The 15,866-nt window shown below is 44.7% G+C and overlaps 1 protein-coding gene across 3 annotated transcripts in view; it reads right to left on the bottom strand.

Annotated features, from left to right (window-relative positions):
- Positions 1 to 5,961: 5,961 nt before the first annotated feature.
- Positions 5,962 to 15,866, bottom strand: part of robo4 (roundabout, axon guidance receptor, homolog 4 (Drosophila)) — a 29,566-nt gene continuing 19,661 nt past the window's right edge. For all 3 annotated transcript variants that reach the window (XM_086160967.1, XM_086160968.1, XM_086160969.1), the window contains exons 17-19: positions 14,103 to 14,336; positions 13,664 to 14,013; positions 5,962 to 7,144 (exon numbers count right to left, since the gene is read on the bottom strand). In XM_086160967.1, coding sequence (XP_086017093.1) covers positions 6,963 to 7,144; positions 13,664 to 14,013; positions 14,103 to 14,336 — 766 coding nt within the window. In that variant the 3' untranslated portion in view covers positions 5,962 to 6,962. The remainder of the gene's footprint in view (positions 7,145 to 13,663; positions 14,014 to 14,102; positions 14,337 to 15,866) is intronic.

Genomic DNA, 15,866 nt, shown 5'->3' with positions numbered 1-15,866 from the left:
CGAGGAACGGGGCAACAGTCTGAGAGGAGAGGAACACCTGAGACAGTTCATGGAGGAGCAGCAGGAAAATCAAAAAGCATGACGGCTTGAAAGAGACACTGGAAGTCAAAATACACCCGAGGACAAAACTTTCAAAATAAAACAGGAAACATTAAAGTCTAATATTGAAGCTGACAGACCGAAACTAAAACAAGTTGGATTGGGAAGTCTATCTCATGGCTGCGAGCTGGGGAGAAAGTCCTGTTGTTTTTGAGAAGAAGTCAGAAATCATTCGTAATCTTTGACAAATGCCCCGAGCGAAAACCTTTTTTCTGCAATTAAACCCTGTTATTAAAGGGAAAAGATGTCTGTGAAGGTTCCCAGTCTTCCGGATCATGATGAAATTCATATCGAAATCTTCTCGTCGTGGCAGCAGGACTTGAATTTCTTCACTTGAAGACGTTTCACGCCTCATCCCGGAGGCTGCCTCAGTCCTAATGACCTGTGTGGAGTTTCCAAATGTAACTGCCAGGGTTCTAGGTTATGGTGACTTGCTATGCAAATTGAGGAGTCGATCGGCAGAAACCGGGGTCGAAGGGGATTGTCATGCTAATGGGGGTGTCATTCGGGGACAAAGGAGCAACTTTTGTGGGATTACCTGGACCGGAATGTGAAAAGGTAAAGCTAGACAAAGGAGTGAACACCGTTGGATCGCAAGTTACCGGGGGCTGCTTCTGGTTCTGGTGGTGAATCTTTCCCGGTTGCCTGGTTGGTGTAGAAGGTCCCGGTCCGTGTGCGCAAATCCGTCTCGGTATCGATCCCAGTATGGCGTTGCACGTTTGTGAAAGGTTGTGTCTGAGGCCCCCCTCCTCTCAGAAATGCTTTTCTCTGTTTTGACAAAGATGGCTTCTTGCAGATGGCACATTGCAGTCTTCAAATGAATGGCCCCTGTTTTTCAGGTGTAAGTGGACCGCTGTCTGCCGCGTTGGGCCGTCCGTTTTTTGCAGAGCTTGTTTGGTCTCTCCGGTGCAGACGCCATCGCGATCCTCAGCACACACACCACATGCTCCATCTTATACCCGGGTGTTCTGTCTTTGGGGTGCACCGGTTTTTGTCTCAGGGTGTTGTGGGGTTTGAAATGTATCGATAAGACACGGTGTTTGTCGAACATCCTTTGGAGTTTCTCCGAAACGCCGGCAACACACGGTGTGATGGTGCTCTTTTGCTTGTTGTTGTCTTCCTCCTGCTCTCTGTTCCTGCATCTTGTGGTTTCTGATTTGGCGAAGGCCCAGTGAGGGCAGCCACAGGGTCTCGGCGCTTTCCTGACGTGTTATACCTCGGTCTCGCCGCCTTCGGCGGTTGATGTTTTTCTGTCACGACAGCGAGAAGATTTAGCTGCAGCTGGAGTCTTTTCTTTTTCTAAAGTGACAGAAGGCAACGGGTCATTTTGTGACTTGTCATTCCTTAATGACAAGTTACGGTTTCACAAATTAAAATATTAAATTGCTTTGCTCCCGGAAGGACCCGCAATTCCACATTTGAAACTATTCTTGAACAACTGTGACGAAAGATAAAGCCGAACTCTCAGAAAGTTGTAATCAACGGAACTTCGCCGGCTTATTTTGGGACTTTCTGTCCCGATCTGGCCTTTCAACGATCCTCCCACCAGACTGCTTTTAGAATCGGAACAACAAACAAGAGCACAAGATGTCAGATTAGAAGATTGGAAGATTTACATTGCTGACCTTCTATGGTTTGACCCGACACCCCTTACCCTTTCCGGCGTCCCTCAATCCCTCCATTCTGTGCTCTCTCCCCGAGCTATAAATCACTGACTCATTCATTAGGCCGGTGACGGGGCCAAAACGCCCATCGGGGGATGGAGGGGGAGGCCGCCGGCTCGAGAGGGGAGGAGAGACATAGAAAGGGAAGGATGGATGGAAGTGGATGGCATCATTTAAACCCTGGTCCCTCTTTTCAAAACGCAACACACCAATTTCCATGTTAATTCGCCCCCTGACAGAGGAGATGGATGGTCCTGGCTTTTTGGCTGATGTGAAGCAAACACAGACACTAGAATAGAGCCGTTTCAGAGGCAGCGAGGGTCAGGTGAAGAAGGTAAATGATAATGTGGCTTCTGAACATGGCTATAAATCCATCAGAGTTTGGGTTGCGTCCCTTTTTTTTTTTTTTTTATATATATATTTGCAGAAAATGCAAGAAAAAGAATTGCAACTGGTCACTCTCGTCGCTCGCTGGCCGCAGTCCAGTCTCACAGCACACAGGAGGAGGTGTGAAATATTGTGCGACGGACACAGCGGCGGTGAAACACAACACACATGCGGCTGCTATTGATTTCCATTTAGGTGAAAGATTAGCACCTTAGCATTTAGCTCGGCTATGTGTCAGCGGGCACGAGTAACCGATACAAACAAAGCAAAATTCTATCAACGACAGGGAAAGTAAAAACAAAATGTCGGAAAACGCGACATTTTACCGCACAAATCGCCATCTCGCGCATTATCGTTTCTTTCGGAAATAACTATAGCGTTATGAAATAGTTCCGGAGACTCAAGACAGCATGAAAGCCAACCATATTTAATATTACAGAATGCACAAGAAACATTTTATTATGTGAAAAGTTTTATTGGACATTTTGTTGTGCCCTTTACCACACCTGCAGTAAATTACTGAAAACAAGTAATAAATGTGCTGTGAATATTACGTCCAGACCTTTCAAAAATAAACCCTGTCCCCTTATCTATCCCTCCTCAGGTTATATTCTTCTTGTGTTCTCATATTGTCTTTGCCTTCGTTCCCCTGTTGAGTCCTATTATTTTTTACGGCTGAAGAACTGACCTCATTCCCCCGCAGATCAATAAAGCCCCATCCCATAAATGCTGATGCCAATATAAAGTAATTGGATCAAAATAAATGCCTGGGTGTTTTGGACTGTGGCAACTTGTGGATTTAAACAAAATCTTGCAAATCTGCGAAACGGTTTAACAGTCAAGTATATATTTTGAGCGGTCACGGAAAAAATAAAAAAATAGGGGTTGTAGTTTGTCCAGGGTCATGTGTGCTGATGTTGGACTGAAAGATACACAATATAACCAGCTAATAATACTAACCTATATTTTATGTCCGGTCTTGGAGTAGTAATTATCCATTGAGTAAAAAAACATACAACCGGATGGACATGCTATAAATTTGTATGTTCCGCTTGGATGTGTGTGTCAATGTGCATCCGTGTGTGTGTGTGTGTGTGTGTGTGGCCAGTATGGTTTCAGGCCATGTCTAACGTGGGTCGTTGGTTTCCTGACATACTATCCAAAGCTGGTATTTTGGACTAAACTTAAAATCTGTGATGCACATATCCTGGAGGTGGCGTGCGCGCGTGCGCGCGTGCGTGCGTGTGTGTGTGTGTGTGTTAACCAGTCAGACGAGCACAGTAGTGCTTGATTCATTAGCGTGTGAGGCTCTGCTGTGTATATGTGTGTGTGGTCTGCTGAAGTGAGGAGCTGTAGGCTTCGTGTACAAACATATGGCTTTTGTGAAGGAGACAGATGAAGGATAATCCCTGTGGCAGTCCAGTACCAACACATGCAAATACACACACACACACACACATATAATCCAGGACTTGCTGTGGTGCATATTTATTGTAAATGTGACATGATGTGAGTGCAGGAGACAAGCTCTGAGGCTTGGTTTTAGCCCACTTTGACTTCTTCTCTAATTGCAGGTCTGCAAGCCTTTAAAAATAGCCACCAATCAAGTAGGGTGGATAACTCGTGCCAGAACTGAAAGCTGCTTAATTACTCAATGTTTTATTTTCTTAAACACAAAAGGAGGAAAAAAAAAAATGACCCCTCGTATGTTTTGTTTGTTTTAACAACCTCAGGTCTGGTTTTGAAACACAAAGAGAGGATGATCCTGCAAAGCCACGCCGCGTTGTAATCAACGAGACAGAAGACGGGGATTATTCAGCCGAAGCTGTTTGTGCGGAAAACTCGACGTGGCCACATTTCGCCCGGTGACAGCTCTACTCAGCAGGTCTCCGGCTACGCGCAGCTGGAAATTAGCTGTCGGCCTTGTGAAATGCGCGTCCAGGAATGCGCGAGCATCCGAGGGAACCCACGCTCACACTGTTTATGTGATACAGATTTCATGAGGTTTTTTTCTCCCTCGATACGCAAACCAGGTGGCGGAAATATCGGGGCCAAGGCCGCGCGGTCTGGAAGTACCTGAGACATGGCGAGAATTCTTGAAAATTGAACATCGAGCGATCTATTGAGAAACAGTCAATGACAGAATTATTGCCGCTGCCGCTTGAGGCGTTGCAGATTACTTTCTGCACATTTGCTTCCAGCAGTTTCTGCAGATAGAATTTGTAACTATTTATTAAATTATGGGTTTAATTGTGTAGCAGTTTCTTTGCAGTTATATGAAACCTACTCGCCGAAACAAGCGTTATCGTTTATCGGCCGGGTGGCTGCGAGTTTCAGCTAAAACGCTTTTGTCGAATCGGACTCGGCTCTTTCACGCGGAAGAAATCCACCAGTCGCGAGAAAACATTGTGAAAAAATGTTTTTAATGATATTTCCTCAAAGTTTTTGTTTCGTAGTCACACCTCTTTTTCAGTCGAACGCCCGGTAATATCCGGAAAGCTTCCAATCTGACCGATTCATCGTTTTTCTCTTGTGTTTTTCAATGGATCAGGATCATGTGACCTTTACCGACCGTTCAGGTGATCCAACCACTATGGAATCCTCTGCGGATGAAACGATACGGCAGCGACCCTCGAACCCCGAGGTAAGTCGTGTTGTTTCATGGCTCGAAAAGGACGTTTTAGGATCTGACGTCAGAGGAATGCACTCTTCAAAGAATCCACGACCACCAGACATCGTCAGGTTCTCAAGAGCAAACGGCAGTTCCACGTACACCCAAAAGCCCCTCTCTGACTGACTATACAAATATAGATAAGGGTTTGACCGATGCTCTTTTCAGTTTGTAATTAGCGGCTATTTGGAGGTTTATCTGCATTGTTGGCTGCGCTCGCTCAAGACAAACTAATGAGCGCTAAATATCACCCTCCTCTCCTGAAGGGCCGGAGGTCAGCCGAGAGAGCCGGGCCGCTGTGGGAAAGTCCGATGGGAAGATACTTCGCTTTCTTTCCTCGCATGATAGCTGATGACATTTGCAGACCGCGTCGGGCTGAAAGGTTCGGCGGGCAGGTCCAAAAAAAAAAAAACAGATGTGGGACACGTCGCCGACGCTGAGAGGCCGTCTAAATTTTTGATGTCCACCCCCATTTAAAAATACAAACCTTTTGCCGGTTTGAAGTCGCATTCCGCTCCGCGCAGAGCACCATATTTCTGTCTTTGTATGAAGTACTTTTAAATGGAGTTGCTCCAGATGCAGTGTTTTATTATCTCCGACTCCGAACGTGGCCATTTGACGCTATAACTCTTCCGTGGATTCACCTGCCCAGGGACTGTCGATAAAATATTACTATCTGCTGTGGGACGGTAAATGTCCACTGTCCCTTTTAAACAAATAAATAGATTCTGCGCCGTGTCTGCGCTCCCCAATCTTCCGTATCTGCCTTTCATTTTCTTTGCAGCCGCTTCAATCATATTCGGCCCAAATCTACATAACTCGTCACTTTGTGGCGGCTCTCCATTTTCCCCGTTGAGCTGAACGATGAGTTGTTCCTCTTCCAGCGTCAGTATCAGAAATGCTTCCAACACTGGCTAAAAATACAGAATCAGCGTCTGATACTTCATAATTCAATAGCGCCGCAGCGGGGCTCGGATATTTCAAAGTATTTTTTTTTTTTCCCCCACTTTTGATGAGTGTGTGGCAGAAAACAACATTACAGACCACAAGAGCTTTTCCGTTAAATTGTTTTTTTTTTTGTTTTTTTTTTTTTTTGTTACTATCCATTTTATAAAAGTAATTTCATCCTCAGTCAGAGAGTCTGACGCAAATATGAGGGTCTTTATTTCACAGTACAGCAAGGACACATCCCAAAATGTCACGTCCTTGCATAGTGGCATAAACAATACTTGTAATATAATTTGAAAAAAATAAAACTTTAAAAGTGTAATGAAGAGTTCCTACTGTCATTAGTGAAAGTACGAACAGTACATTTATATAAAAATAGGACTAAGCTCTTCCAACTCTACACTAGAAATATAAACTCCTCAGTTAGTTGAATAAAGGGGTCTTTTCATAATTGAATTTCAGAAGATAATTAAATGTGGAACAACATTTAAAAATACAGAAAAAAACAAATTTTCCACTGTCACATCCTTTTAAAATCATTAACACGAACTAAGAATGAAAAGGAACGGTTTTCAAAACGATAATAGAAGTGAACAAGACTTGTCGGAAAGTTGAATGCGTCTTCTGGGAAAACGGTTTCGAAGGCGTTTAAGGATCTTTAAATAGCGTCGGGGCGATTCAGCCTGTACAAAATGTCTACGCTACGCTGTATTTGGTATGACCTCAGCTCAAATCGCACCCTGCCAGAAAAAAACACAGGACAATAAACAAAACATCTGCTGAGGGGAAATCTGCAGAACTGCGTTTCCTCTGCCTAATGACTGCCTTCTCGCTGTCTCTCTGCTGTCTTTGTGTCTTTCTGGCCTTTTCAAAACGACGGGTGAGAACGTCCCGAGGGAAGTTTCCCCATTATGCTCTTCTCTAATGAGAGGAGAGGATACGTGGATCCGGGAAACGACTGGAGAAACTCGACGGAGGTCATTTGAAGGATGCAACACGGCAGCGGGACGGCCCAGAGGTAACCGAGCGGAGGCGACCCAATTATATATCCAAACTGGAACTTTATCTTGTGCATTATTCAGAGTCAGAAGTGAAAGCAGATCCCGTCCTCTACTTTTTCTGGCAGTTCGGATTTCTCGGCGAAGCGTCTGAAGTTGGTCTCGTTTCCCCCTCCCACCCCCCCGGCGCCGTCTCTACGCGTCGAAGGGTTTGGGGCTCCGGCCCGGGTATCGGCCTCGGTACTGGGCCTCCGTCCCTCCGACCCAGGACGTGTTCCAGTCCCACGACGACACGGGCTCCACGTCCCCGAAGAGGTCGGCGTCCGCCCGGCGCGACGGGTACAGAGCGCTGAGAGGTGAGGCTGGCGGCGAGAAGTCTGAACACAGGAGAGGGCGACAGGTTGACATTTTCAGTACAGACTGAAGGGGGATTATGGAGCTCAAACCTGTTTGTGCCTTTGGAGAAGGAACCAGAATAATTTCACCGAGGCTGCCGAGCACCTCTCACTCTCTGGGGGAAAACACTTTTAGACTTTACTTCTTTGAAGCAGCTGTCTGTCAGCGAAAATAAAAAAAAACAAAAAAAAAACAAAAAAAAACTATTCTAATATGTCGCAGGCGCCACAACAAACATTGCCACATCAGATCATCCACACTCTGGATTCTTAAATGCACCGGCACATTTAAAAAGACTTGAGAAAATGTAGCTGTCCAAGGAAATACTCATTTATTCTGAGCTGGAGGGTTGACGCCGGTTCAGAGCTGTCAGGCTCGGCTAATTGATGCGAGAATGTGAATATTGCACTGTGTTCCACATCCCTCCTGTCATTAGCTCTGCCTGTAGTCCTCGCTCAGGTCACCCGAAGTACACTGCAAGTTCCCTTTATTAAGTATTGCAAAAGTATACTTTCCAAATATACAGTACGCATAAAGCGGAAGAAGGCGCGCAATTACTTATGTACTTCTTGGGGTTCTTCTAGCCCACTTTTACTGTATAAAACCATCAACTTAAGTGTACCTTATATGGACATTTGGAATTTTTACATGTGCAATTAGTTTTTATTTTGTATTGCAGCAAAACTGCAGACAAGAATCGTCACAGTACATTGATATTAACGTAACGTAATTTACGGACTATTGAGCGCACCTGAATATAAGCCGCACCGCCTAAAAACAAATTAAAGATGTGCACATATATAGGCCGTGCTTGTCTATAAGCTGCAGGTGTCCACATTTTAATATGAGATATTTATCCACAAACATTTTTTCTTTTATTTTTAATTGAACGCTTAACATCCACAAATAGTTACTGGAAATGTTGTTTTTTTTTTTCCCCCCAAACAGCGCCCGTAACACAGCTGATGAAAAAGATGAATAAGAAATAAGAAAAGGAAAAGTCCGTCCATTTTCTACTCCCGTTTTGTCCTCCTCCAAACGATGGCTATCTTCTTCTTCCTCCTGCGCGCTAAAAACCATTAAATTCGTCTTTTTCGGGGTCGGGATTGAACGGCCTCGGAATTTCACGGTAACATCATTGGTCAGATGCGATGAGGCCCGTAAAAATCCATAAATTAGCCGCATTATCGTTGAAGCTGCAGCGGTCAAAGCGCGTGAAATAAGTAGCGGCTTATAGCTTTATAACAGTATTCTAAATACTTACAGGTCACTGGACACGCTAGTGGCCAAAACAACAGATCATCATTTATACCTTTACTTAAAGTCGTAAAATAATAAGCAAAGGATGCAGTTTTTTAGATTCCTTTCTCCTTTTTTTCATGTGCATCCGTAAAAGAAAAACGCACGATAAGACATTAAGAAGATACACAACGGGCTTTGCACATTGGCTCATTTTCGCCTTTGCAATTACTGCAAGTTTTCTTAATTTTTACTGATTTCAAATCAGGCGGTACAAAAAAAAAAAAAAAACAATGGGAGGAATAGAAAGTCTGTTTTTGCTACCTGTATTTATTGTCTTTTTGTTTTGCTGCATAGTTTTCTCTCCAAAAGTTTTACTGCAACTTACAAGCGTCTGAAAATATCAGATATCAGCCTCCTTGACTCACTAATAATTGTTATCAGCCCGGAGTAAACCTTGTGATTAAGGGGTTCAAGGACACTCCACGTCTGTGGAGGAGCAGCAGATTGAATCACAAGACCCACTGATTCAATCTTCTGATAGCCGATTGCATCTGTATCTACACCTCGTCGATGGGAGTGGGACAAAATATCAATATGTTATCTATACGCTGTCTGGAACAAAATATTGATATTTTAATTAAAACAGCTGGTGTTATAAACCGATTCTTGCGCTCCCATTTTGGCAAGTTGTGCACCCAAAATGTCTGCCTGAGAAGGGACCGAGCCGAGGTTGTCGAACGTACGGCCCGCGGGCCGGTGCCGGCCCACCCGGGGGTCCAATCCGGCCCGCGGAATAAATCTAGAATTTGAAAAAATACCCAAAAATGATGAACTGTATTTTGAAATAGAAATGAAGTCCCTCTGTTGTCAGCTAGGGGTGCATTGTTTTAGTCAGTGTTGCAACACGATGTGACTCAGAACTTACAGCAGATGGCAGCAATACGGCTTCCGGGTCCGTAAATAGCATTTTTACTTATTGTTAGAAACGCACCTGCTTTTCTGCGGCCGCGACACCCTCATCGGCAAGATGTCAAAAAAAGAGAGAAGTAGACATCGAGTGTAGAGTGTTCCAAGAAAAATAGGCCACTTCTTATTTGTTTGTTGTGGTTAATAAGAAACATGCATGCTTGGTGTGGATGTAGCAAGTTTTAGTGCCGCTATGAGACGCACCGTGGAGAAAAATAGAGTAAACACTCGTTGATTGCGGGCGTTTCGGTCTCTAAAATCACCAAAATCCACAAAGTAGTCAGCTTTATTTGTTACAATCATTCTAGAATACAATACCGTACGCTGGAATAAAGCCAAAGATCAAAACCGGTTTTCAGTCCCAAGCATTTTAAAAAAATTAAAAATATAAACGTTTTCTTACAAATAACTATGAGAGCTTTTAGAAATGCTGTACGGCTAAATAATAATTTGACTAGTCAATTCAATACGAGGTTGGACACATTGTGACTCACGCGTATTTCACTGTTCCTCTCAATTTGCCTCTTCCTCCTGACTCCGCTTCGCTGTCGCGTCTTTTTCTACTGAAGGCTGCGGTGCAGGAGTCTTTTTCGTCGAGCTTTTTAGCTTTTGTGCGGATAACGTTGGTATCCAGCATAATATTCTTTTTCCCGCTGTCACGAATCCCCAAAGCCAAAGCAGACGCCATCCTTACAACGGTCTTGTTGCGAACAATCTAAACCCTTTTTGCATCCTCGTTCAAACTTATCGCCGTCATTTCCCTACTTTATGTAACGAACCGAAGATTTGTTTATTCCGTAATGGCGCCCTACAGCCGCGTAGCTTCTACCTTCATTCAGCATGTCCAGGAGTTTAACTTTTTTTGGGGTAGTTAACATCTTAATCTTCCTTTTGGGCACCTTGGACATTGTTGGAGACATTTTGAAACCGTAAATTTGGCAAGCTGTACAGAGTCAAGGCGCCGGAGATTGTTGACACCAGTTTACCGTCCTTTAGCCAATTTGGATGCAGAACACAACACACTGTATTGTAAAAAAGAAAAAAAAAACAGCTGTACTGTTAAAAAAGACTGCACTAAAAATGAATGAATCAACTTAATGAATCTCAGGTTGTTCATCATGCATTGTTTAAAGAAACAGTTCATTACATTGACATATTTGTAGAATTTATAAGGAAAAAATTGGACTGAGCGTTACTTCTAGGTAATTACGCTATGATTTTACAGGTCCGACCTCCTTGACATCGAACAAAAATGAGTTTGAAACCCCTGAACGAAGCCTTTTCACCCCACCAGGCAAATTTTTTGGAAGTGACTGACACAAAAATACGTTTTTCCTTTGTCTGGCACCACTACCTTTATGCACGTAAAGTGCTTTAAAATGCAGTTCATGTGTCTCTGTAAGTCGATCCTGCTGTTGCGCTGAGATCCTCCCACTCCCGAGTCCCAAGGTACTGTTTTAATCATAGCAATATAGATTTGACATTTCTGTTAATCAACCATGTAATTACTACTGATTAATGGCACTTCAGTTTGTTAACAGTTCACCCTCACATCTTTAAAAGTGACTCACAAGAAATTATTAACATACATATATGTATTGAAGCTGGTTTATCACAAAGACACACTTGTGCCTTTTGTTAAGTGCAAGTCCAATATCATTGAATTTTTCGCTCCATTTGCACGAGCGACACAAAGATCTTGGTTTCAAAAATGTCTGCCGACAAGTATCGTCAAAAACAACCGTGGCATTTTCGTTTGCTTGAAGGCGCATCGCAGAGAAAGGTTTTCCAATGGGTGAAATCAATCATTTTGCACATTCTCAAGAAGAAAGTGGTACACGATGGCTGAAATCTTACCTTTACTGAAGAGGCGTTGGATGTTTTATTGATGAGATACAAAAACAACCAAATGGGAATTCCATCCCTGTTTTTTAAGTCTTTGGTGAGACAAAACTAGCATGAGCGTTTGCCAGAAAGGAGGGCCAGCAGAGTTTTGGAAAGGAAAAGGGGGAAATCTAAAGTGACCTGACAAATATGGTGGTGGAAGTGTAAGATGTGGCGGTGCACGTTTGTGTTTTTTGCTGCAGGATTTTAACGACAGGCTCGCGGTGCAGACGGATGATGGACCAGGGAGATCCCTCAAAATGAAGACATGGGATGTTCTTCAATCACCATGTCAGCGCATCTTTTTTTTTTTTTTTTTGCTCTTATTGGATCCAGTAAGTCCACAAACATGCAAAAAACTCGAGGCGGTTGCGTTAAACGCCCGGGTAAGCAAAGGATGCTAGGAAATTCTTATTTGCTGCAGTTTCCAGTCACGTTTGAACCCGAGAAAACGGGCTCCTGGTCGGCGCATCGTTTTTAAATGTCTGCATTTGACTGAATTTTGGCTGCTTTGTGGGAAATCCATGCTGATGGACTGCAGAGGCAAATTACTAGACTTGTGTTTTTGTCCGACACTTATGTACTAAAACAAGATCTTAAAAGCAAAGTATGTTTTACGGAATGCTTTTCCGCATAGTACAACATCCTCAGTACATTTATCTGAAAAGAATGTTTCTCCTCCACAGAGCTTAACGGTGCATCAGTATTGTATGACCACCGAACATTGCAACACACTGAGGCGATTATTTCCTATTGCGTAACTCAACATTCCAGTTTGTTAGACGTGTAACGTTTGAGATATTTTGGTGCTTTTGCACAAAACGAGCCGAAGCGCTGAGTTGGCCTTGACACGGCTGTCATCGAAGAACAAATGCCGCCTCGGATAAACATTTGCTTGTCAGACGGAAATTATGCAGCTTTTGAATCGGGCAGAGACTTTCAATAACTTTGTCCACGATTTGAATATAAGCGAATTATAGCATCAGGTGTAACAACGCCTTACATCCTGAATTTTTGTTGACAGGCCGTATTGTAGCCTTGGATTTCATCATAACCCTCAGATGTATCTCCATTGCTTTTTTTTTTGTCCTGCATAACAAAAGCACTTGGTTACAAGTGATTTTTTTTTTTTTTTTAAAGTAAGAATATTTAAGGGCACATAGGAAGGGAAAAGTAAAATCAATCACCATAATGCAAACAAACAAATATCAGCAAAACAACTCGTAAAACGAAGTTTATGTTTGCCCGGGATGGTTAGAATGACCCGCGTGAAACAATGAAATTGCACCAAACAGGATTCATGGCTTTGTCCTCTGAGAGACATTTGTTGTTGGAAAGTTATTTCTCTCATAAAGCCGGTGCCGCAGGTGGCAGCTGTTCCAGACGCCTCGAAGAGCAAGGGCTCGATATTCTGCGGCAGAGAAGCCGCCTTACAGAAACGGACTTCTATTTTGATTTGACAGTTATTAAAAAAATATGCCGATACCCACTATGCGACTAATGATGAATATCTGGGCAGAATTCCAGGCGTTACCCACAAGTGTTTAATAGCATGTGAGTGAAAAGAAACACACTCATCCCACAGAGGAGCTGGAAGGAGACCATTTCCTGCGTCTCTGCAGCGTCATGGTTAGAGGTTTGTCTGGGAGTCATTTCTTAACTGAGGGCTCCACCTTGTGGGTACGTGAGAGAAGTATGGGATCGGAAGCATCTTCCGGGATCCAAATAAAGCTTATCTGCCGTGATAAGTTGTGACGATGATGGACGGTGACCTGGAGGACTGAGAAGCTTCGCAGGCGTCATACTTTAATTTTTGTTGACGTGTTTTTTAACCTTACGGCGGCACCAGTTGATTCATTATGTATTCCGAATTAAATGTTTATCCTATAGAATAATCTGCGGTGAGGAAACCCAGTAGGTACTTTCTTCAAATGAGAGATTTATTTCTTTAAGCAACTTTGTGTTTCTGCACGTGAAGGGATGGCCAGGAAGGGAGTGACTTTTTTCACTTAAACAATGATGTGGCGAATATAAGGATTTTGGGGGGGGGGGGCTAACAAGCTTCACGCCGCTAAAACATTCATCCTCGTCACATCGGCCCGATGAAATGGCCAGGAAATTCTGAGTCCGTTCAACACCGAAGAAGACAACTGACGGTTTTAATGCGCAGGAGGAAGCCCAAGATAGCGATCGGCTCGCCGGTGCGGCTTATATTGAGGTGCGCCCTATAGTCTGGAAATTAGAGTCAGCATTTTCATGTTTTTGTAATTCATCATCTGACGTCGCTGGTGGTTTAATTCAAATACCGGTGACTGTGAGCACTGTGAGTTTTTTCATTTTTCATCAGGATAATATCCAGGCATTGGGCGCTGCTTCTGCAAAGCTCATTCATGAAGATAGATTCTTACCTGACAGGGAAGCTCCGCTTATGGACTCTGCCGCCGCCGCAGCCAGGATGCGGGCGAAGTTGGTACTGTCATTAGTGTAGCAGCTGTCCACGGAGCTGATGAGGCTGGTACGTGCGCTGGCCAGGTTGCCGTCCATGACCGAACTCCAGGTGTTCCACAGCGAGCCGTCCCACTCGCTGCAGCAGGAGGACGGCGTGCTCTGGAGGCGGGCGTGCCGAAGACCCGCCGATGGAGCCGACAGTTCGGACGCGGTGTCGTCGTCCGCGTGGGAGGCGGCTGGCGGTTTGCAAAGGTATCCCGGGGTGGGGAGGAAAGGGTGGAGCGGCGACGGACGCGGCTCGGGCAGAGCACTGTTGAGACAACGGTTGCAGAGCGACATCTCGTTTCTCCGCGTGAAGTTTCGGTGTCGAATCTTAAATCGGTAACAGCGTCGTCCTACCTGCATCTCTCAGGTTTGGGGCAAAGCTCCAGGTACTGGTTCGCTTCCTCCGCTGTCAGTGTGCCGCCGTGTTCTTCATCCGCCGACATGGTATAAGACGATGTAGACAGGTGGCTGTAAGAGGGGCAGCTGGCGTCGGAGTTCGCAACTTGCGGTTGCACGTGGTAACCGGAAGTGGCGGTCAGGGACGGGAGAGAGCCCAGGTCCACCGTCAGCTTGGTAGAGCGACTGGATCTGATGGGAGATATAAAAGTTGTGGGTTGAGAAACCCCCACGTGTGGATTCAACAACGGGTCAGTTGCAGAATACATTAATAACAATGATGTCTGTGCAATAAACCAGAGGCCCTGCGATGTACGTGCGATCGGGATAGACTCCGGCTCCACCGCGACCCGGGGAGCAGGATAAGCAGTATAGACGATGAATGTTTTATGCTTATCTACTCAAAAATGCCCGCCCGCTCCCTGAGCGTTCCCCGTCAAGCCACTTTGAAATAGGATTCTGAACGGCGAGCGAGACCAAATGCTCAGTGAGTTTTGCAGGGGATGGACTGTTGTCCGAGCAATAGTCCATCCCTTCACCGGAAGGTGACGACCCCTTTGCCATTGTCCGTACGAGACCCCGGAAGGGTTGCATTGGAGCTGACAAAGGCCGTATGCACGTTAAATAATGCAGGGGAAATGGCGACGGAGGCCTGGCGGTTGTCTTCCCTGTTGGGTTCTGACACCCGCGCCCGTTTGTTCCAACCGATCTGAGGATTTGAGTCGGGACCGTTGCTTTTTTTGAAGCATCTTGAATTTACGCTCATATTTTTGTGGAATTTCTCAAAAGGCAAACGTCGCTTCAAGATTCATCGTGCAAAAGCAAGGCTCAGTTCTCTCTTCAAATTTAGCTTCTTTGCTACATAGTCCTCCAGCAGCGCAACTCCGACTACCGTATTTTCGCAACCATAAGGCGCAGCGTACTAAAAGGCGCAGTCTCAGTAATGTGTGCCATTACTGTATTTAACACACACATAAGGCGCACCTGATTATTGGGCCCGGGTTTTATATACAATCCACGCCCACACTTACCCCTTTAATGTTCTCATGGTGTCCTTACAACAACACACACACAAGCATATAAGTGTGTGTATTTAAAAATAGAGCGGGAGCTGAACTGAGTTTGGTATTCACATTTTTTTTCAACAGTAATCGTCGTCAATCGAACCCATCGAAGTCCTCATCCTCTTTTTCTGATTTGAACAGCTGCGCTAAATCTCCATCAAACGTGCCAGGTTCACTTTCTTCACTGTCGGAGTCACTTTCCGAGCCGCGTGGCTCTTCGGAAATGATGCGGGCTTTTGCGAAAGCTCCAACAGCAGTGCCGGCAGACACGTTAGCCCGAGCATCTACAATCCATTAGCAAATTGGGGCGTAACTCGCCCGGCGTTGCCTTCCACTCTTAGCTAAACCGGTCATATATGACTCCCACGCTGCTCGCAGCCTTACTTGAACGGCCGGTTCACACCCATATACAGCAATCATTAATGGATTCATTAATCTTCAATTCTCTCGCGGCTGCTCGATTTCCATGTTTCTCCGGTTAGCTGATGGCATTCAGTTTAAACTGTGCTTCATAAGCGTGTCTCTTTGCCATTTTCAGGGTTGTTAAAACAACCATGTTCTGCATAACGCACATACGCGTTCTTTTATGTACTATCAACTCCCACACTTCCCCCTTTAACGTTCACATGGTGTTCTTTGCTACGTCCGCCTTACAACA

The sequence above is a fragment of the Fistularia commersonii genome, chromosome 15 (genome assembly GCF_037954325.1).
Source record: "Fistularia commersonii isolate RoL2024-O1a breed Wild chromosome 15, RoL_Fcom_v1.0, whole genome shotgun sequence".
NCBI classification, from domain to species: Eukaryota; Metazoa; Chordata; class Actinopteri; order Syngnathiformes; family Fistulariidae; genus Fistularia; species Fistularia commersonii.
Note: the sequence above shows the minus strand (reverse complement) of the source record. Positions and strands in the feature narration are given on the sequence as shown.